General features: G+C 39.4%; 2 protein-coding genes across 2 annotated transcripts in view; both read left to right on the forward strand.

Moving 5' to 3' along the window:
* sv2ca (synaptic vesicle glycoprotein 2Ca) overlaps positions 1 to 3,191 on the forward strand; it is a 29,629-nt gene extending 26,438 nt beyond the window's left edge. Inside the window, exon 13 of the mRNA XM_022193125.2 lies at positions 104 to 3,191. Within this exon, the coding sequence (XP_022048817.1) occupies positions 104 to 287 (184 nt within the window). The 3' untranslated portion in view covers positions 288 to 3,191. The remainder of the gene's footprint in view (positions 1 to 103) is intronic.
* Positions 3,192 to 5,772: 2,581 nt separating this feature from the next.
* iqgap2 (IQ motif containing GTPase activating protein 2) overlaps positions 5,773 to 19,370 on the forward strand; it is a 34,091-nt gene continuing 20,493 nt past the window's right edge. The window contains 5 exon segments of the mRNA XM_022193089.2: positions 5,773 to 6,062; positions 8,868 to 8,967; positions 15,581 to 15,737; positions 16,162 to 16,239; positions 17,626 to 17,702. Coding sequence (XP_022048781.2) covers positions 6,017 to 6,062; positions 8,868 to 8,967; positions 15,581 to 15,737; positions 16,162 to 16,239; positions 17,626 to 17,702 — 458 coding nt within the window. The 5' untranslated portion in view covers positions 5,773 to 6,016.

The following is a 19,370-nucleotide window of genomic DNA, read 5'->3' on the forward strand; positions in this document are numbered from 1 at the left end:
GAGCACATCCTGCAGATGTGTTTTCTGACAGACCTACAGATAAAAACACAGATTATCCAGCCGTCTTTAAAACATTTCTCTCTCTTCTCTACTCTTTCTGCAGGGGAACGGGCTTTGGATTCTGCAATGCTCTGTGCAAGCTGGCTGCAGTCCTGGGGAACCTGATCTTTGGTTCTCTTGTGGGCATCACCAAGGCCATCCCCATCCTCATGGCCTCATCAGTGCTCGTTGGTGGAGGCCTGGTTGGACTCCGGTTGCCTGACACCCGGGCGAATGTCCTCATGTAACACCAGAGTAGCATTTGGGATAAAACCTGGATGTCCGAGTCCAAGAAGAAACCCAGCGAGCATTTTGAGTAAGGAGTGCAAGTGGCTTGGTTCATACATATCTTCGCACTACTAGTCACATTTCACTAGTATATCTTAGGTAAAGTCAGATTACAACCAACCTTTTCACAGATCGTTTGACTTTCATCATACAAATTAGATCTCTGTGAGGCAATTTTAAGCTTAGATGCTTTGGGATTGATTTGTCTTGAGGTTTCACATGACCAAGACAAGAATTTGCTCAGGTTTTGGTGCTGAGACATTAGTGGAGTCTTGTTTATTGACTAGTTTAACCGTCCAGATGCAGTCAGAACCACGTGTGGGGACAGTGTATGGTTAAAGCTCAAGGCTTTTAATATTGATACAGTCTTATTAAGACGAGCCAGATGGGAAGAAAATTGAAAAACAAGCCGTAATGAGCACCACCAACCTGCTGTGTGACAACGTAGGGAATAGATGATCAGACAGAGCGGACTCATGACACAGCTGTATGACAGCTGGTTTGCCCACGGGACAAGTGTACAGAAAGTCATCCCACAGAAATACAGAGAACCAAATGCAGAAACCTCATGCGCAAAGACAAGACATTCACATATAACTGCACTTTTTTCCAACTCTACACTTAGATCACACTGTAAACACATTACTGTATTTTGATCAACATGACATTTGCTCAGATACCTGCAAAGTTTTCAGAGTAGATAAATAGGAGACCAAGCCCTTTGCATTACCTACCCAATAAGAATTACAAAGGCCATACTGAAAAACGATATTTTCTTGTACCAGTATCTGTATGTTAAGTTGAATTTAAGGATGCTAATCTTATTTTCTGCTGTGTTATTGTGGAAGTTGGATTAATTAATTGCTCATTTTGTCCAAATGTTGTGATTCCACATCCCCTTCCGCGTGTTGTATCATTGTACAGAGGCTCTCTGAAGAGCTCTCCTTCTGATTTAGCTTTGTGTTGGTTCCTGCTCGTGGCAGTGACATGTCCTGCTGCTTCCTTTCAAAAATACTGAATGGCCTTTTTTAATGTGCCTCTCCTTGACTGGAGCAGTCTGCCCATAGTCATGTGCTGTCCAAAGGTTATAAAGGAACAGACGGAAACTGAACAGGGAGTAAAGAGATAAAATAATTATGGTTTATTCTGTAAATATGTGAAGTATGTGGCCAATAGGATGTACATTTATTTTTGAACCAAATTTCATCTGCTTTGTTAGACGTAATCATTTTGGTAAAAAGTTTTTTTTTGAGTAAGATTCCTTCTCTCCTGAACAAACATAATAATAATATGACACTAGTGGTACCATCACATTATGATCTGAGGTGTAAGTCAACGTGCATGTCTGCAGAGTAATATTGTAAATAAGAAACACCTAATGGTGCAACCTAAGATGAAAATGTCTCCCAAGGAAACTAAAGATTGTTTTTAACATTTTATCTTAATTTATTGGGTTAAAACTCAACTCAGATGTGGTTTGTTAAATTTAAATCTGTTAAAAAAAACATAGGCAAAACTGGTTAATCAGTTGTTGACAAACCTTGTTAAACTTGTTATTCATCTGGTCTTTAAATATTGGGACGTCAATGAACACAGTTTAAGGTCATGATGATAGCATAATAAATGATAGGATGAGCGTCAGATTGTTATATTACTTCTCAAAATTGACATTTTAAAACATAACAATTCAGCTCCTCTCAGTCTTGTTTAAGTTGTGCCTGTGGATTGTATTTTCTGTGGCTAATAGCCGATGCTTTTCTTAATTTCTTTGTATTTGTTGTACCTATGATTACAGTGTCGGCCTGGTTTGCTCTTGCACTGCAGCTGGCTCACTCACGGCTACTTAAAAAGAAAGGAAACTGTTGTATACGTGTGCATCCCTTTCCATAAACCTTTTCCCAGATTTTGTAAAATCAGTTGGAAATACATTGTGTCGTGTGCTGCTATTGCGCAATAGATATTTTCGACCGTATGAATTGAATATTTTTGAAGTGAGAGGATGGCATAGACCTTCTAAAGGAAGAGCAGTGACTTTTGCTGTTTGAGAATATCGGATAGAGTGATCAGTGCTGTTCTGGGTGTGTTAAAACCTTAATTAGTGGCAGATCTACCTGATTTGTTGTGTTTTGGAGAGTTATAATATTACATTTTATGTTTGAGGTATTTGGGGTGTAGCGTACATGTACTGTATCTGTGTGTGTGTGTGTGTGTGTGTGTGTGTGTGTGTGTGTGTGTGTGTGTGTGTGTGTTGGCCTCCGTATGGATGCATGAATGTAAATATTGTCCATATCAAAGCTGATATCGGTGAAGTTTGGGGTTAAATGTGTATAAGCTCCTTGATTGACTCATGTGTCTCCTGCTTCGTCCGAGCGATAAATCCATCCGCTGTATCTCTGTTGTACATCTCTGTGTGTCCTTGGCTTTCACCTGCTACTCTGTGTGTGTGTGTATGCGTGTGTGTGTATGTGCGCGCTCAGACTTGCATGTGTGTACGAAAACTTTTATTCTTTTGTGCTCAACTTTGTGTTCTTACTGTAAATCCTCCTGGCAGAAAAATGATGGCAATATTCAGATTTATTTTGTTGAGAAAAATGTGAATGTATCACTCTCGTAAGTTCTGTTCATCCATTTTATGGAGGTAGTGAACTGTATGTCGACAATAAAGTTGTGAATATTATCGTGAAGGGCCTGCCAGTCAGAGGATGACTGAGCTGTATGTTCAGAGGTCCGTAAGTGTGAAAATATGTGAAGAAATATTTGCCAAATGATGCCCTATGAATAATGTTAGAAACTGGAAAGGCAGGAATTGCAGACCGTGCTGCTTTTGAACATATATAATAAAAGTTATGTTCTCTAGCAAATTATGCTGTTGTCTTCTTTCACATCCTTCAACCTGTTAAACCCCAGAATAAATAAAAAATCTGTTCTTTTTCTATACAGTACATCAATAGCGTAAGGCATCAAAGCAGCTCTGACATAAACACAGGACCTCTGAGGATCCTGAGGGTCGGAGTGACGACTGTGGATCAGCCTTCTTTTGGAGGTGTGAGCCTGGGGTTCATGCCTTGAGCTCTTTGTCATGTTTCTTGACTCATTCCTGTTCAGTTTTTGCAGTTTGACAGGGTTTATTGTTCTGCTGGGGGCATGTCGCTGGTGCTGAGGAGTGCCATTTAGGGAATGTGCCTGGTCTGCAACAATATTTGGCAGGTGATATGTGTCAAACTACAACTCACATAAATACCAAGACCCCAGGTTTTTCTGCAGAACGCTGTATTGTGACAAGATGACCGCTTTCATTTACTTTACCTGTCACTTGTGGCTAATCAGTGAATGATGTTACTGAACCTGGCAGCAGACGTTTGCACCAAAAAGGACAGATAATTATAACATAGTTTAACGTATCATGAGGAAAGACTATGAAACCATACAGTGAAATCTTCCCTGAAGTATGAAACCTAAGCAATACAAAATAAGCTCAGTTGTCAGTGTATTCGACCCACCTAGTAAAAATAATTGCACTGCAATTCAAAGTGCAACATGAATCAGTGAAGTATAATACAGTCCTGCAATAAGTCATATCTTCACAAAGGTTTTATTGTTCAATTTTTGTTGAAACTGGTAGAGGGAGGTATTAATTTGGTCTCTTCTGGTGCTGTAGTGTTTGTGTGTAGTCTGTTGAATTATGCTGCACAACACTGTAAATAGTTTCAAACTGTTAGAATTGAACCTTTACGTGTACCTGTCAACTAAATACATGCAGAGAAACAGACTGTACAGCTGTGCTCCCTGAGGTTTAATCAGTCATGATTTCAAAGTAATGCTGCCACCTAGTGGCCAAAATTAGGTACTGAAATGAGTACAGTACCAAAACGTTAATGAACAGTGGGGTCCATGCAGGTGTAAGAGAACATGTCAAACTTTATTTTGACTTTAAGAGGACTTTTATAATTTCTTTATAATCTTAGAAACAGAAGTCCCTCAGTGGTGTTTTTTTTGCAACTGTGAAGGAACCTTAAAAGAAAATTAATGGATGGATGTTTTTTCATTTTTAGTATGAAAAAAAAAGATTCTGACCTGTGATACATTTTAGAAAATATCTTCTTTCTGCTGTGTTTGAAAAAGACAGCCCTGAGCCCTGGCTTTGTTTTTCAGACCCACCCCCATCAGAATACACAAATAATGTCTATCTTATGTAAATAGTGAGATTTTAAAAAATGCTTTTATGTTAGACTAAAATAAAGTAACCTCAGAAATTGAGATACAATTCATAAAACAAAGTCCAAATGGAAACGTAAAATCCAGGCTAGGTATACATAACTACAAAATTGACTTCCTTGTTTCTCTTCTCTCTCAAAGAGAGTACAGTAATATTATATACTGTATTATAACATTGTTTTATGTGGTATTTGAAGCACCTTGAATTGCCTTTCCCATTAAAGGTGACAGATAAACTTACATTGGCAAATACACCTCTGTGTGACATTACATTTAGACAAAAAAAGGAGCTAACCATATCTTGTTCATGGCAGAACCAATTTACATGAAGGAGTGCACTTGTTCTGGGACAACGTTTATTTGGGTGTCTAAGTGTCATCAACCCAGATGCCAGAATCCAAGGTTTCCAGCAGAACACCACATAGCACCAGTATGATCAATGTCATTCACTTCACCTTCCAGTGGTCATAATGTTGTGGCTGATCGATGCATAAAGAGGTTCTTGAAACGGTGATGGTGCTTTGAACCCTCGTGTCGTCCTGTGGGGCAAAACTGACCTGTTTTAAAATTTGAAAATGTGGAGAAATATTTTTTTTTTCACAGTGAACCTTCTGATGTCCACATTTTCAACATTTTTGGAAAATCTTTGAACATTTTTGGTGGAAAAAAAGAAATGTTAAAAATATTTCTAAAGAACATTGACAAAAAATGGATTTTTGTTGATTTTTTTGTGAATGTTCTTAAAAAATATATTAGAAGTTTTACTGATATAGTATATGTAATCATTTTGGATATTTTTAGGATTTTTTGGAAAACTTTTACTCATTTTTTGAAAACATTTACAAGAATTTTCTTGCCCCATTGGGGGAATTATTTTAAAAATAAAGTTCTTCAGATAAATTTTTAAGGAATTATTGGAATTTTCTTCCTGAAGGTTTTGCAAATTTTCTGAAATTTGGGGATTTTTATTTATTTTTTGCTGAATTTTGGGATTTTTTTTTCAGAAAAGGAAACAATATTTTTTGGTGCCCATAAATGAAGACAACAAGAGAGCTCAGAACCTGAGGGCCTCCTGATGACACACCATTTTACTGTCAGTTCTTCAAATGTGGGTTCATTATGGCAGCAGAGTAGAGTTGTTTTTCCCCTTTTCTCCCAGCAGCAGAGTAGCAGCAGCAGCAGCTTGTGACCAGCAGGTGGCGCACCTCCTTTCTGTCAATCATTTCATTTCACAGATAACACCAGGCAGGATCACTTTGTTCAGGAGGCAGCACCGCCACTACGCAACATGGGGCTTTTCTGCTGCAGGTCACGGTTGAGACTTTAATGAAAACTTGTGTTATTTCTAACCCTCCCAGTAGCTACTTTACTGACACCAGTGGACCCTGAGAGGCGGCGTCCTGCTGGCTGTTAACGGTTAGCTTGAAGTAATTTCCAGTTCAGACGAGTTCACAAGTGGAGGAAACGCGGCAGGATGTACCATGAAGAAACCGCGACGTTACACAGGCCACGTTATGGAAGTAAGTGACACAATTTCTGGCGTTTTTTTCCCAAGCTTACAGACTTTATTTAACTTCAGTCTTCATGAGGAGAAGTTGATGAACGTAAGCTAACGTTAGGACATGTTTGATGAGCAACAGGTGCTTCACCTGCACCTGACTGCAGGATACCTTCAGTAGGTGTGGTAGCCTCGAAAATTATGATAAAATAGCAATGAAATGTGCTCTAAAAAGTACTAAAGTGAGCAATAAACAGAATGTTTTTAAGCTATAAACCCATGTGTTTGTTAAAATAACGCTCCCGCTTAGCTTTATAAGTTATGTTCTCTCAAGGTTGCCCTGAACGCACCACAGTGATATTTATCCGTTTATTTGATGCCAGAAGCCAGCATATCAGCATGTCTACACATCAGGTATTTTTCTCATGGGTTAATTATTAACTCTGTATTTCTGCTGCTGTTGAGAAATGCACAGCTAACTCCACGAGATTGTCACTGGATTTCATTAAAATTCAACAAACAAACAAAAAGCTTGTAATATCTGTAGAAGTCAGGTTTACTGAAGATATCTTATCATTGACCAACATCTGGGGGCAAAGTACAGCTTGGAGAGTCTTCTCTGTCCTTTTTTTTTTTTTTTTTTATCACCTCTCGTTCAATAAATTTTACTGACCATCTCTTGCTACTGTTGCTCCACAAGAACTGTATCTCCAGAAACAAGCACAAATAACGAGTGGTTTCTTGCAGACTGCTTGATAAGATGTTCATCATTTGTTGTCATTGTTGCGTAAAACAGAGCAAAGTTGCCCCAGCATGCATTTTAACTTGCGAGGGACTAAAGCAAAGCAGTTCCCTAGTATTAATTTTATTAAATGTCATACTAACCTTACTCTAAGTTGAGTTGCTTGTGAAATGGACCAACCGAAAAGCAAAGTCCGTCATGACTGGTGGCTTCTCATCGGGCCTACAAAAACACAGAGCAACCCTGGAGCTAAACAAAAGCTTGAGTCATAGTCACAGAGACTATCACTCGGGTCTGGTGATCCTGTGACACACAAACGCAACAAACCCATCCTGATAGTTAAATATAATGCTCTCTGCAAGAGTGCAGACAGGCTCTTCCAGGAAGTGTGTGTGTGTGAGTCAGTATAGGTGGTGTGTAATGGCTGCACCGGGACGAGCGTTCATGTGTGTTTTCATCCATGACTTATGCACAGCTGGGCCGCTAAGCTATGTTTGTATGGCCGGAAACTGAGGGTATAAAACATTTCACCCATGCGGTGGGATGACTGTTTGTGTGACTGTAAATGCCTGCATTTGGCCTGTGCCTCTCTGCACATGTGAGTATTGTATGTCGAGCCTCTGCTGAGACTTGGCGAACGGATGTCTCTGCAGGTGGCTGATGAATGGACAGAATATAACAGTACGCTTGAGAGGTTTAGAAGATTCTGGCATAGACACTTGATGGAAGAGGTCAATGTCCCACGTGAAAAGCTCTCTGACTCCACATTAAATTTTTGGTAAAATAAATACAATATGGGAGGAAAATGACAAACGTAAAATGCCACAAAAAAGAGAATTACAGCAACTTTGAACTGAAACATTATCGCTAGTAAAAATAGACTCCAGTGCATGTGTTGATTCCTTAAATCTTAACTTTACATTCTAATAAAAAAAGAGATTAGCCCTAAAGACCGTGCTATTCCACATGAAACGTCAGCCACCAGCCTGTACTCCAGTCAAAGCTCTCTTCTTCTGCTGAGCCCTTATGTCTGAGATCGTACTTTCACTCAGCCAGAAATAAAGAGATTTGATTGGATTAGAGTGGGGTAAGGAGCGTTGGGAGCGGAGGAGATCTCATTAAGCTGCAGGTAAAGGTCAACTCTCAGCAGAAGTCACTTGTCAGCTGGGCACACCGCTGTGGCCTTTCTGTCACGGTCATTTCTTCTCCATCATACAGAGCCTCATTGGAGCATGTGATCTATTAGAGTGGACTTCAGCTCGTAACGGTTTAACTAAACGTCCTTTACCAGAAAATATCCTCTTAGTCTTTGTGCTGTGTTGTGGTTGTATTGTCCAGTCTTTATTGAACATTTGGTAAGATGAACTTAAAATATTAATATTTCTGATGACTGTTAGCATTTGATTTATTCAAATTCAAGTTCTAACAGTTGTTTAAATTGTCAGTTATCCTGTTGATAAGTTTTTTTGATTAGTTGTTAAGTCTATAAAATGCCAGTAAATGGTGAAAAATGTCCGTCACCGTTTCCCAAAACCCTAAGATGATGTCCTCAAAAATCTTGCAACCTAAAACAGATTATACTCAAATTGAAGAAGCTGGAACAAGAATATTTAGACTTCTTCAAAAATTATTCAGACAAATGAATAGATTGTCATACTTGATGATTAATTTAATTGTTTACAGCTAAGCAGTTAATAATTGCAGCTCTGTCAAACCTATTAGAGGAGAATCCATTTCTCTGTGGTGAGAAGATTCTTCACAATCAGTGATGAGTAAATGGTGAATGCAAATTTTTAAAGAATGTGTTAATTTTGCAGTGTATATAAAGAAGTTGTGTCATCTTTAAATGAACTGTATATGAATATAAAGTTCTCTGCATTGGGATGAATCTACATAAATACAAGCAATGCAGTTCTTAAAGCTCAGTGATTCAGTGTTATTGACTTCCTCTTGTTCAGCTTAAACAGCATTTCTTCAACTGTAATCATGGGCAATTTGAAACAATATAGAAAATTACACACTACGTAGTACGTTGAATGATGATGATGATAATGGTGTAATTTTGAATTTTCTTGCTTGTTCCAGCCATTCAGGATGACGAGAGGCTGTCAGCAGAGGAGATGGATGAGAGGAGGCGACAGAACATCGCCTATGAGTACCTGTGTCACCTGGAGGAGGCCAAACGGTGAAGTGGGAGGGGATGAAGGGGAAAAAAAACCCTTTAAGATAAGAGGAGCTTAATGGAACACGCTGACTGAAGACAACCACTTTTTTTTTAATACTGTTTGCTTTGTTGTAGCTTATAGGAGTTATGGTGGGTGTGTTCCTCTGTCAGTCTGTAGGTTTGTTTAATGTTCGATTATGTTAGACGGCGTGTGTGTGTTCAGTGAACATCCTTGCAGGGAGGGGCTGAGAAATATTGTGATGGAGAGAAAGTGAGGAGAATATGGTACATAAGGGAACAAAGCAGCGTGTGATGAAACAGAGTTTGTAGTAGCATGACGCTGCAATGGCAGATAAAGACAGAATCAGCATGCATGTTGGATGATGACACGGAAAGGTGGACATTCATGAGGACAAGTCAGGGGAGGTGCCAAGCCAGTGGGCAACATGGCTCTTTAACTCTGTTATAACTGAAATCAATAAATAAGATTTCCACAAATGAGCTACTCGAATGGCAGCGTAAATGTGATGACTTCAAGGAGTTTCTGTGAGGTGCCTGAGCAAAACTAAACCGCTTCCTGTCATCTTCACGAGGGCATCCATCTGAACAGAAAAAGAACAGGAAGTGAGATCACGCCTCTTTTTACATACTGATTTTGTGACAACCCCACCCAGTCTCACAAAGATTATTCCCCAGGATTAATTTATTGTGCTTCTTCCATTGCAGCATGCTGTAGTGTGTCGTGGCGATGCGAGGACCACTCTTTATGTGGATGTGTACAGACTCCTTTGCTCCTTTCAGCATTTCCTCATAAGTTATTGTTTGACTGCACTTGCACTTTGACTCAGTAAAGGCTGTTTGAATAGCCTGCATTATCTGCTTATGTCACAGGATAGTATGGGTTTACGAGGCCGGGTAGGCTTAACTGAGCACAGATTCAAGCTCCATCATAATCGGGTCATGCCTACATTATGTTAGTTGTTTTTTAGCATGTGTTGGCAGAACTTTAGTGGAAGGCTGGCTGAAATGTCCTAATTAGGGAAGCGGTAATTATTAACACGCCAACATTAACCTCAGAATGGCTACATTTGACTCTCACTGTCTTGCTTCCTGTCATTTCATCCCGGTACTACTGACTTTGTCATTTCTGTCCATTGTGCAATGGAACCTCTGTTCTGCGAAAGATGTCAAGTTAGATTAGGATTAAGCCAGTTCCTAAATAAGCTGCAAGCCACAGAGAGCGTGGGATTACATTCTGGTCACTGGAATCAGCAGTCACTAAAACAAAGCGACCATGAGTAGGCAACTCAGTAAGTGCACCCAGGTTTTGATCTTTGAAATACAGAATACTTGAGTTTTCCACTTTTTTAAGATCGGTTCACCCACAACTGAAGTTCACTGAAGTTGCCAAAACATTTTTTAGTGTTTCATGCGGGAAAAAAATGCAAAGTTTATATAAAAAGGACTACACCCTCTGTGATGTTAATTCAAGGTTTCTAATTCAAACAGGTGGTGCATGATCTATCCTATGAAGGCACCCACCTGTCATTATAGGTGGACATGACCTTAATTATGCATAACTTTAAGCCTTAATACAAAAAAAGATGAGTTATATAAAATCCACCTCCTTGGAAAATCATCATGAACTGAGTTATTAGCTATTAAGATGAAATCATTTTTTGTACCAGGCTGTAAACATGTTTATTTCTGTTGTAAAGTTGGGCTTGTGTCATGTTTTTAATATGCTAGTCTGTGTGTATTTATTTGCTTTTGCAGCCAGCCTCAAGTGGCTGTTTGAAGAACTTCTAGTTTTCTTTATCTAAATGACTTCTTAGTGTGTGATTATTCACAAAACAGAAGCAATGATAATTAACTGATAAAGTATCAGTGGCTTTGTTACATGCCAACATCAGTGGCGACAGCAGATGTTCTGATTTGTTGTAGTCAGAAAAGGACTTATTACTAGTAACAATTAATGTTGACTGTTTTATTGAAGGGTCCTCCAGATCAAGACATTGAACCAATAAGGTCGCCGTCAGGACCCTAAAACTTCAGTTGTTATGCTTCAGCTATTATTCTTCATTTTATTATTTATGCCTGTGTCTTTCCAACAGTAATGTGTCAGTATGTCTTCTGTGAAGAAAATCCTAATTAGACAGGCAAGTTTCGGTTTGAGTTCCTAGTCCAATTACATTCAGATACCAGATCCATTCTGCAGGTCAAAATGACCCATTAAAACGTAAATGTTTATCCAATTGTCTGTTGTGACACGACACAAATAAAAACCAGCAAGCAGGGTCAGTAAAAGTATCCTCATTGATAGTGTGTCGGACAGACGGAGGCAACTTTTTGAAACAAACAATGAAATAAACATACTTTACATGAAGTTGATATATGGTGCACATAACCGTACATGTTCAATTCAGTATTCAGTATGCAACTGTTCTACGATAGATTGCTTTAATGTTCTAGGTCCCCTTGATCTTTAACATCTGCTGATGAACTAACAACAAATGTTGTCTCCGGAGAGAAAACAGCTGCTGGTTTACATTTGTAGCTTTTTTGGAACCTTTTTGAGTTTCTTTGACACAGATCCACCCTGAGGCAATTTATTTAATCTTTGTTGTTAGTGAATGATGTTTTCCTAATTTTTGGACACACCCTGCCTTACCACAAGTGCTAAACTTCTTTCATTACACACACAGGCATTTACACAAACGCAAACTCATGACCAGCATGACTTGGCGACATGACGCAGGCTTCCTAAAGACAAAGTGTAGCCAGAAATACTGTGGCTGAAAGCAAAAGAGGGTAGTTTACTAATGCGGTGAGGTCGGATGGACCTAAGATCTAGATTCCAAACGCTGCATTTTGTTTAGCACAGTCTGTCACAGATTGGACAATGGCAGGAAGGCCTTCTTTGTGGGGTTGTAAACAGGAGTGCTAGTCTGTCCTGCTTCAGGAGACAAGTTCTCCCTGCATTGTTTTAAGTGCAGGAAGTAAAGTTTCACAGGAGAGCTTTGTAACCCATGCAGGATGTTCCTGGACCATGTTTGCATGTAGCAAACAATTTTTTCTCCGTAATCTCGACTATCCCCTGCACTTGCTCTCCATTAATATGTCGCTTCTATGGAAGATGTAAAGGTTCAGTAGTTTGTTTGTGTTGGTCTCTGCATTGATCTGGTTGGCCTCAGACACTCGGCTTCCCTGTTTCTGTATCTGTTTTATATTGATTTAGCGTCAAATGTAGCGGCTGAGAGAGCTCATCGTACTGCAGTGTGAGAACATGAATGCAAATAGACAAAAGACAATCAACTTATGCTGGATACTGCACAATACAGTATAGAAACATGCTGCAAATACAGCGTAGCAAATACAGAGACACGCTGCAGATAGCAGATGACAACAGATCTGCTTCCAGGGGATGAATAAAAAGATGAACCTGACTGGGAAAAGATAGTTGATTAATGCTCTGTGACTTTTGAACTTAATCTTGTTGGCGGAATGTCAGTTGTTGGAAAATGAGTTAAAATGTTTGTTTTTTGATGTATTTTTTCTGATCATATTGTCCAGATGTTATTGCAGATGTGTTATGCATCTGGTGTCATCCTTTTGATTATTATTAATCATCCAATTCAATGAATCTGAGAAAAAAGCACAGTTAAGTGTGGCATGTTGTCTTGTTATGTAAGCAAAACCTACTGGTAGATCCACTTGCTTGTACCCTGTTACCTTAGATTCCAAAACTAAACATTAATAGTTTGTGTCGCCTGGAAACAGACTCTTTGTTGTTGGTGACACTTGCAGTGTGTGTCTGTATTACACTGTGTTATGTGTATGTGCAGTGTGAAACCAAACTGAAGATGTTTTCTTAATTTGCTCATGTTTTGTTGAGTTGCATGCATCTCCCCGTGTTGCAGTAACTGAGCTGTGCAGAGGATCCTTTTCTTACTGCCAGTATTGTGCGGTTGTCAGAGGTTAAGTGATGTGTAATTATATTGATACCACAATCATGTCTGCTTGATAACAAGCCAAGAAATGCATGCTTAACATCAGTGCATGCCATTAATATTAAGAAGGAAGCATGTCCCTGCTAACTATAATTACAGAGATGTGGACTGAGAAAATGACTTAGATTTCTGCTCTTGATCCTTTGAGCTCTAATGCTGAGGTTTGATGTGAACCTGTAAGATTTTACATTCCCCATGTGGGGAGGGCTTAACTTTCATGTTAATATTCACAGACCAACTTATTTTGCAGAGCAAGTGCAGTGGCTATCTGTGCTGTCCTTTGTATAAACGGCTCAGCATGGCATCGCTCTTGGCATAAACAAGAAGAGCGATTTATGTGGCATAAACACAGCATCGGTTGACATAAGTGGTTTCTTCGAATAGTTTAATCATCAAGATGCATCATCTACACACTCCACTGGGTTTGTGTTGACAGTGCATGCATGGTTTGTTGTGGTTGTCCTTAATGTGCTGACACGTATTTTGCCAGGCTGGAGCTGCCTGGCTCTGTGAGCACCCACCTAATTAAACAAAACAAGGTGTCTTCGGCCCGCATGTGGGAGGGAAGGCTTTCTTGCTAATGCTGCAACTCAAAGGGGGCAGGAGTTGCTGGTATGAATGAAATGTATACATGAAACATAAGCAAGCTAAATCAATGCAGCTTGCACACTGTCCTTTGGGCAAGGGACGAATGCAGCTGTAGGGTGTTAAGCAACAATATACCAACTTGCCCACATTTTATTTTTTTGGTTTCCTTCAATCATGTCAGAGGTGTAACCACAGCAGTGAAATTGGTGTCAGTTACAGGCAGAAGGATAATGTGTAACAGACATTCAGACACTCATGATTCACCAAGCTCACAAATCATTCACTAGTTCTTTGGAATGGGTTTTTTCCTAATATCTCTGGGAATAGTCTGGCAGAGACTGTGTCCCTGAAGCTGCTGTTGAACCTTTCAAAGGGAAATTACATCAGTTTGAAAGAAGGTATTATAATTCTGCAGAGTATTCTCTTCAGTTTTTAGCTTTTGCTGTCTTCAGAAATCTGTGGTCAGCTTGTGGTGTTGAAAATCTGTATCTAGCACAACAGGAATTCATAACCTTTAATTAGTGTTCAGTTTTATAGACCAGTTGAAGTAGTGTAAATTCATCTTGATAATTGTTTACCTCACATTGTCCACTTGACATCTTTAGCTCAAAGCAGAGTGCCAGTGTGCCTGCTGCCCCCTTTCTAAAGCATGCTGGACTCAGTGTGGGTGTTGCCTGTAACAATTCCCAGATCCCTCACACTAACAGACTACTTTGTTGCTCTGTTTAACCAAAACCTTACAATTGTTTGTAGCTACAGTGACTCTTGAGAGCATAATGAATAAATATTGCACACTGTACAGGTTGGGTAGCCTAGTATTATGCTGTTAACAGTAATTTAATGTGATCTCAGCTCAGTTTTCAAAGCTGAAATGATTATGTCTGTCTAAAAGTTGATGCTATAGTTTGTGTTGATTCCTCTTTGATATATTTTTGTAATTTTTGTTTTTTTTTAGCTTTTGCTTGAATCGGAACTTCAGCAGGTGCAGGAAAAGCCAATATTGACTTGTTGACTACATGCAGGCATTCAGCCAACTAATGTCTCTGCACAGTACTTTTTAGATATCAGATGCCAGGGCACACAGAGTAACTAGTAACCTCAGCAATGTTTTGGAGAACTCAATAAATGTAGCACAAATTAAATGCCCTGATCACGGTTTAACTGAAAATGTATACAATGTCTATAGCTTAAATGAACTGAGCTCATGCTGTATGTTTTTTTTGTGATGTGCTCATCTCTACATTCAGCTCTGCTGGTTGAGCCAGTTTGAGATAATGTCCTAGAGGTTTTCACTGCATAGAAGGATATGTGTTGTCTTGCAAATATTTGCTCATCGGGACCAATGGAAGATCATCCTTTTCTTCCATTACCTATGCACCACTAAATTCTCGTTAGGGTCTCAGGAGGGGCTGGAGTCTATCCCAGCTGACTTAGGGTGAAGGAAGGGGACACCCTGGACAGGTCACCAATCTATCACAGGGCTACATATAGAGAAAAACAATCACACTCACATCTGCAGACAATTTAGAGTTACCAATTTACCTCAGCAAGTTTTTGGACTGTGGGAGGAAGCTGGAGAACCCACGCATGCACAGAAAGAACATGCAAACTCCATGCAGAAAGATCCCAGGCCGGGATGCGAACCGGGGGATCTCTGAGCTTCGAGGCGACAGTGCTACCACCAAACTTACTGTGCAGCCCCAATGGAAAATCACCAGTGTCAATGTCATAACGACTGAGAATTCAAAAATTGCTAATGGGAGTTTCAATCACTCATGGATATCTATCATATTTCTGCATAGATTTCTGTCAAATAAGGTAACTTAGTGTCTTTATTATACACGACATGATCATGTTTTCTGCCTGTCAAAGTCGACCTCTAAACGCCCATTCACAGCAAGGAGCTTGATTAGAATTTGACATTCCTCAAAAGTGGTTTCCTGGTGTCAGTATGTTTGCAAGTGATCAAAATTGTGAAATCATTGTGCTTATGAAGACCCTCCGTCTAATCAGAGGTAATATTTGTGTGCTTTCAGGTGGATGGAGGCCTGCTTAGAGGAGGATTTGCCCCCTACCACAGAACTGGAAGAGGGACTCAGGAATGGTGTCTACCTTGGCAAACTCGCCAACTTTTTTGCCCCAAAAATGGTGTCTGAAAAACGGATCTATGACAGAGATCAGACACGTTATAAGGTACATCTTTTGCTGTTCCATTGTTCTTCTTTATGTAAAGTATAGTTGTGCTACATTTGCATCACAGCAGACAGAAAGACTGTTTCCAGATCTGTCAAGCACTTGCTGACAGTTTTAAACAGATGTACACAGGAAAGAGAGAAACATGGCAGGCTAGTCTCGTAATATGCAGCTGTTGTGCTGGTGGAGTGAGATTCTTAGCTGGACTGTAAACGTGATATTTCTTTTTGACACATTTTAAACAATACCAATCAGACTCATAGATGGTGTAATAAGTTAAGGACTCCATGCGAGGTTTTTAGTTCAACAAGCCTGCGCATGTTTTAAGGTCTTAAATGCAACGGTATTTGCCACTATGTTTTTGCAGTTTCTTCTGATTGTGTAGCCTCACTTTTTGTGTCTCTGCTCTTGTGTTCATCTTCAGAGCAACGGGCTGCACTTCAGACACACTGACAACACGGTGCAGTGGCTCAGAGCCATGGAGTCAGTGGGCCTGCCCAAGGTAAACATGGACCGCATACAGTCCCATTAAGTCAGCTTTTACAGTAATCATACCTTAAGATAAGATATTGCAGCTTTTGTTTCAGGGAGCATCAGTATTACGATACAACAACACACACATTAAAGTGGAACAATCTGAAACACAAGGAAGGAATTACACCATGAAGAAACTTCATGGCGTAGTTTACTCATCTATAGAGCTGATAATTATGTCAGCACACTAATCTACATGATTCCCAAAGATGTGACTCGTTTTCAGGAAGAAAGACTCTTGAGAGATTACAGTTGTCGAAATATTTGCTGGCAGCAGATTTTATTTGGGACTGCTTTTTTTTTCTTTGCAATGTAATGCTTCATCTGAGAAGTGTTTCCAGTGGAATATCAGCTGTCTCACAAGCCCATCTGGGTCGGGAACTTACATAAACGAAAAACAACCAGTTCAGCCAAGGACATCCCATTTAACTGATGCTTCCTGCCATAACGTAGACATAGAGGGTCCTGGCTTCTGTGTATGTATATTAGTTTGTTTTTTCTGTTTATATTAGAGGGCTAAACGGTCTTAGCAACTAGGAACGTCTAGCTTCAGTGCAGCACATACAGACAACATTTTATACATTAAATTGTAATGAGGGTGTGGCAGTTCTGACAAAACAGTATTAACCTCATTACATCATTTATGAGATGATGTAAGACTTCACTGAGGCGTACCCTGGAAATGAAAATGAAGTAAAACTGATACCCTTGTTGGGATTGCTGTTTATAACAATCTAATAGGAAAGTATTATGAATAGCCTTTTTAGGAATCTGATAATGCAGACTTACCTGTATCCTTTTAAGAGCATCAATAAGGTGTAACATGATTAGAATAGTTTCAGAGAAAGGCAAAATTGTCCCCAAATTGCATTCAGTATTTTTATTCGCAAAATTTGGACCGTATCCTAAAGGAAACGCGGAAGGTTAATGATTGAATGAAACTAGAGTGTTAATATTCTGAGCAGTGAAAAGGAGTGGAGAAACTACACGACACCTCTGAAATATAATGCAATTAATGTAATAACACTGACATAAATACTACCTCTATTAAGCTCATAGCACTTAGTACCTAAGAAATTATGGCCCAGATTGCTGTTAATGTATCTCTGTAAAATAAAAAAGCTTTGCAAAGCTAATGTTTACTGCACTACTGCTGCTTGGAGTTTCATTTTATTTATTGCTGTTCTGAATATTATATCCAGTGCTTGGTGCTTCTCATGTATGTACAGATTAAAATGTAAAAAACAGTGTTTTTATATATGCAGTGTGCACCTATTAGGCTGCAGCAGAATAAGAGTGTCAACACACTGAGAAAAAAAGAGTGAAAAATAACTGTTGTGGTTTCTACTTTCAGATATTCTATCCTGAAACTACAGATGTGTACGATCGCAAAAATATGCCCAAGGTGGTATACTGCATACATGCACTGAGGTAAGACTCAGGGTTCCAAAAACACACTGATTTTTCACTGTGCTGTCTTTATGCATTTCTCACATTTGACAGCAAAATTGCTCACTCATCTCTATTACCAGTGGCAGGATACTCTGTTGGTTTTTCCTCAAGGTGCCACACCTGAATGCGGAGTGTGATTTCACTTCTAGGAGAGAAATATAAACCAGAGGACTAAAATGCTATTGTTAGATGACCTAAAGGCTAAGCGCTGGTATCTGGTAGCTTGAATGAAATGGAGCCATCGGGCAGTTTAGATTACATTTGCTTGTAAATGTCGACTTCTGCATGTGTGCAGCAGCAGTGTGTTCATACTCTGACATTTACTCACCGTTTAATTCTGATTCATTTCCTTTTACTAGATAGCAATAGCAGACAGTGTCAAACACTTAGCGTTGACTTTGACATGTAGTGCTTTTTTATCACAGGATCTGAGAACAGCTCATCTGTGAAATGACAGATGTATAAAACTGCTTACATCTGCTTGCTGTGTCTATTACGTTTAACCTCTCTCTTTTTTTTTTTGTCAACAGCAGAAATAGTACTTAGGAAATGATATGAAACAGAAACTGCAAAATCCTATTTTTGCTTGTGTAAGGTAGTGAGAGTGCTTCTTGTCAAACACTCATGTTTTGTGATTTGTTTGAACCACGTATGTAGTAATGAGCTGCTAGTAAAGCAACATTCTGCAGGTTTACACATTTGCAGCCCTTGAATTGCCTGTTTGCTCAAACACCTTAACTTACGAGCTAATTAGGAATTAAATTCAGTTTTTCAGATAGTGTTGCTTTAGTTTGTTGATGAGCATGTCACACTGCTTTAACAAACCTAACCCAACAAATCAGTGCTAAACTCTTCACCTTAAACATGTGGCTCCACGTCAAAGTGGTAAATCTTTGGTCACAGCTTTGGTTGTGTAAAAGGTCTTGCAATTAAAGTTTGTGGTCTTTTTGAAATGGGCTTAGCTCGACTTAACTTTAGGTCCTTGCTTCTTCTGTTCAGATGACTTTGAATGAACTGAAGGGTAAATTTTTTTATCAGTCTTACCGATCCAGTCAGCCAAACACAGATTTAGGGAGTGGTTATGTGAGCTGCCTGGATTGTTTTCTCTGTTGTAGTGTTTCGGTCAGGTCCTAAGAGAATTGGTTTCCTTCCCTCCTTATGCACACACGTGCTCTTCCTTCCTGCGAGTCCAGCTCTAGTCCCACAAGGTTCCAGTGAATGCTATGCTTCTCTGGGTACAAACACATGGAGACAAAATAGTGGATGCTTCTGCACATTCACTGTGGTGGAAAATTGAAAAGGAGCGTGATATAACAGGGAAACAATTTACCTTGCAAATAGATATCAGTAGATTTCGAAACTCTTCTTCAAGTCGTAGCAGTTAAAGATTAATTTGTTGTCTTAAAGGAAGAGGTAATCATTGAAAATAAACAGAGAGGGGGAGAGAGTTGCTTCAAGATAGTCAGCTGATTGTCTGTAACCCTGGTGGCTTGTAATCATTTGCCTTCATTAACCCCAGTCAGCTGTTACTGTGTTTGTATCAGCTGCCTGCGTGTTAAAACGTTGCCCTTTGTATACGCAGATTTTAGTTGGTTGTTTAAAGCTTCTGTGTTTGAAGGACAGAGTGTATCTCATGTGTACACACAC

Source organism: Acanthochromis polyacanthus, chromosome 7, assembly GCF_021347895.1.
Source record: "Acanthochromis polyacanthus isolate Apoly-LR-REF ecotype Palm Island chromosome 7, KAUST_Apoly_ChrSc, whole genome shotgun sequence".
In the NCBI taxonomy this organism is placed as follows: domain Eukaryota; kingdom Metazoa; phylum Chordata; class Actinopteri; family Pomacentridae; genus Acanthochromis; species Acanthochromis polyacanthus.